General features: G+C 44.0%; 1 protein-coding gene across 1 annotated transcript in view; it reads left to right on the top strand.

The window, feature by feature from the left end:
• The window catches only part of LOC101986164 (leukocyte immunoglobulin-like receptor subfamily B member 3), a 118,373-nt gene that overhangs the window by 40,178 nt on the left and 74,088 nt on the right, over window positions 1–4,107 (top strand). Inside the window, 4 exon segments of the mRNA XM_026778466.1 lie at window positions 567–854; window positions 991–1,107; window positions 1,495–1,788; window positions 2,008–2,310. Coding sequence (XP_026634267.1) covers window positions 567–854; window positions 991–1,107; window positions 1,495–1,788; window positions 2,008–2,310 — 1,002 coding nt within the window.

Genomic DNA, 4,107 nt, shown 5'->3' with positions numbered 1-4,107 from the left:
GACTGTGACACTCTCTTGTATCTCAAATCATTCATACAACTGGTTCATTTTAACTAAGGATGATCAGAAGTTCTTGCACAGTGAGCGTTCACAAGATAAAGACACTGGGTTATTTTTTGCCGAATTCCAAGTGAAACCAATGGCCTTCGGCCAAAGGTGGATGTTCAGATGCTATGGCTCTTACAGAAGTAATCCTCAGGTGTGGTCAGAAGGGAGTGACCTTTTGGAACTTTTGATCTCAGGTGAGGGTACCTCAGGGTCTCTGTAGAATCATATTCTACTAGACACAAGATCCCAGTTTAGATCATGGTGTGTCATGTGTTTGAGGATTCAGGGTTCCTGAGTCAGTTGACATAGTATGCAGACCATGAGAGTCACTGTATAGAAAATGAGGGGAGAGCATAAAAAGAATGGAACCTGGGAGGGTCAGGAGAATAATGTGTCTTCCCATGACATTATTTGTTCTTTTTCTATTTAGGGGTAAAGTTCAAGATCAGGAGCAACTTAGATCTTTACTCTGAAACTGTTTGATTGGCCCCACACCCTTCTCTTCTGCTTCCTTGTAGGAAGACTCAAGAAACCCACTTTGAGGGCTGAGCCAGGATCTGTGATTGCCTCAGGAAATAATGTGACCATCTTGTGTTAGGGAACCAAGGGAAAGCAACAAATGTATTTCCTCCATAAAGAAGGAAGCCCAGCACCCTGGGACAGTCAAATCCCAAATGATCCTGGTAACAAGGCCATGTTCTCAATAGCATCCATGGAACAGCATCATGCAGGAAAATATCGCTGTTACTCTTACAAATCTGCGGGGTGGTCAGAATGCAGTGACATGCTGGAGCTGGTAGTAACAGGTGAGAGGTCACTAAGTGTCACTATCTTTGCCTCTGTCCTCAGGAAATAATCTTCCATAGGTGTGCTTCCTCAGCTTTTCTGCTGGAGACATTATGGGCTGTCTTTCATTAAACAGGCTGCCTCTTCCTCTCCTAGGTGTTCACCATGGTAAACCTACTCTGGCAGCTTTGCCTAGCCCTGTGGTGACCTCAGGTGGGAATGTGACCCTAACGTGTGTCTCATCTAACGGATATGATTGGTTCATTTTGACCGGGGCAGATCAAAATTTCTCCAGGTCCCAAAAGGCACAGCTTACACACACTGGACAGTCCCTAGCTCTGTTTCCTGAGATCACCGTGGCATCAGGCAAGATTGGGCCCTTCAGATGTTATGGATACTATACAAATACCTCTCATGTGTGGTCAGAGGCCAGTGACCCTTTGGAGATACATGTCTCAGGTAAGAAAGTCTCATTTATTCAACTGTTTGGCACCAGAAACCCTTTGTCATACGTTGTGCTACCTCAAGGAATATTTAAAGCCATGGTGGCTAAAGGAAACTGTTGAGTGCTAAGGCCACGGCACTGTCAGGGCAGGATGGGATGTGGAATGTATAGAAAGATCCAGCTATATGGCTTCCTGAGTCTCCTGCTTACAGGACTGTCAACGAAGCCCTCCCTGCTGACCCAAAAAGGCCCTGTCCTGACCCCTGGAGAGAACCTGATTCTCAAGTGTTCCTCTAAGATAAGTTATGACAGATTTGCTCTGTTTAAGAACGGGGAAAGTGGCCTCACTCAGGTCTCTGTCCAACAGTCTCAGGATGGACATTTTCATGCCAATTTCACCTTAGGCTCTGTGAATTCCTCCTTTGGTGGTCAGTATAGATGCCTTGGTGCACACAGTTCCTCCTCTGAGTGGTCAGCCCCCAGTGACCCATTGGACATCCTGATCACAGGTAAGATTTTTAGTGCATTCAGTTGGGACCCATCTTGGCACAGGTTAAGCTGGGAGGAGACCTGGAATTCATCATCAAGATGATGACGAATATCTCACAGAGAAATAGGTCCAGGTAGAAGGATTGTACAGTCTGTTAAAATATAGCGAGACTAGGTTCTGAAAGGGGGACTCAGACCAATCCCTGCAGTCCTTCACTCACTAATTTTCTTCTCTTTAGGGTACCCTGCTGTTGCACCAAGTCTCTTTGTGCATCCAGGAACTACCATTTCCTTAGGAGAGAATGTGACCCTGCAGTGTCAATCATCAGTCCCAGTGGATACTTTCCTTCTGTTCAAGGAAGATGCAGCCCATCCATATTTGAATCAAAAATCACAGTTTCAAGATTTAAAAATTTAGGCAGAATTCTCCATGAGTGCTGTGACCTCTGCTCTTGAGGGTTCCTATGTATGCTTTGGTTCCCAAAGCTCATCCCCTTACCTGTTGTCACACCCCAGTGTCCCTGTGGAGATCATAGTTTCAGGTGAGATAACCCAGACCTCTTTGAGCTCAATTAAGACATGACCTAGTATTTGACCTAGGTAGAGATTTAGAAACAAACTGTTCTTTCTCAATTAATCATCATCTCACCTTCTGCATGGGAGTCCCAGAAGATTTTAGGTAGGAAACTGGAAGGTTCTGGAGAAGCTGAAGTGTAGGTAGAAGACTGATAAAAGATGAGATAACAGGGTATCCTTCCACTCATCATTCCCCCTACAAATTTCCCACAGTCCCCTTGTGTCCAAAATTCCATTTCCATAGAGGTTTTAGATTTTCTTGTCTAGGGATTTTGTTTCACCATGAGTATGTGCTGACACTCTGTCCCCATGCATCTTCATTCATTTATCAGCTTGGGTGATGACCAAGCTACTAGGTGTGAAGCAGAGATTCCTAACATGGTTCCTAGAAAACCAGAGGCTCAGAAGCTAGGCTGCAGAAGAGGTACTCTGATAGAAGGTGATATTGTTGATCTGTCCTAGATTGAATCACTGAAAATGATAGCAGGTGATAATTCCCTAGAATTTCCCCATCCAATTGTGTTAGGCCATGAAAAATATATCTTCATTCCTGTTGTGTCTGACTACTGAGGTCTAGGCAACAACTCTTTTGCAGGGTGGGTTTGGGAAATATCAAGCTAGTTATGCAGTTGGTAAATTCCTTTTTAGAGAGGTTGACATGTACTAGCCCCTCTCTTATGTGATTCTCAGTTTCTGCAAGTGTAAATGGGAGACCCTGACACAGACATTAAATGTCTTTCAACGATGATCTTATCAGTTTCATCTACTTACAGAAAATGATCTTAGAATTCTGTTCTGCAGTGATTCTGCTCCATCTGCCATTGTGTTGGTGACATTGTCTAGGAGTATTGTACAGGGATAGGGTAGGACATTCAGGATCCTTCCTTCCAGTTAATGAGGTTTAGCTCAAGGATAGGGAATATGGGGAAAGGCCAGATAAGCTGGGTTCAATTCAATCCTCACCTATGTACCATCCTTCAGGGTGATCTGTGGCAGGAAAACTGACTGAAAGTGCTAAGAGATGGTCCCAGGTTACATGACTTTGAAAATGATAGCAAGTAACAAACACCTAACATGGAGCAACCACATAGTCAATTCTCTCTTTATTTATTTATTCTTCTCTTATACAATACATCCCAATTGCAGCATTTCCTTCCTACACTCATTCACATCTCCTCTCACACATCCAGTCTCCTTCACTACCCCTGCACCATATGCCCCCAGGAAAGAGTAGACCACATTGGCACATTAGTTGAAAATGGCATAAAAGAATACAATAACATCAGGCAGAAATCTGATCAACGTTGGGTGAGATCATCCAGCAGGAAGAATGTGTCCCAAGTGTAGGCAAAAGTGTAATATACCCCTCACCACCACTGTCAGAAACTCCCCACAAAAACCAAACCAACCAACAATAATAACTTATAATCAGAGGGTCTAGTGAAGACCCATTCAGGCTCTATGACTGCCTCTTCGGTCTCACCCAGTAACTACTTATTCACAATTCTTCATTCATGATGTTACCTGTCTCCTAGGACTGGCAAGGTACCAAAAGGCTGTGATTGGCATTTCTGTGGCCTTCTTTCTACTGCTCCTCTTCCTCACCATCTTCCTTATCCTCAGATTCAGGCATCAGAACAAAGTGAAGGCGAATTTAATTAATCCAGGCCAGTGGGTACAAGAAAACAATTTTAATATAAAAGCACACTCACACACCCGGAGTTCAGCGATCCACCGTAAAACCGGAAACAGGAAGGGCTCCA

Source organism: Microtus ochrogaster, unplaced genomic scaffold (genome assembly GCF_000317375.1).
Source record: "Microtus ochrogaster isolate Prairie Vole_2 unplaced genomic scaffold, MicOch1.0 UNK171, whole genome shotgun sequence".
In the NCBI taxonomy this organism is placed as follows: Eukaryota; Metazoa; Chordata; class Mammalia; order Rodentia; family Cricetidae; genus Microtus; species Microtus ochrogaster.
The sequence above is the reverse complement of the archived record's forward strand: the minus strand, read 5'-3'. Positions and strand labels throughout refer to the sequence as shown.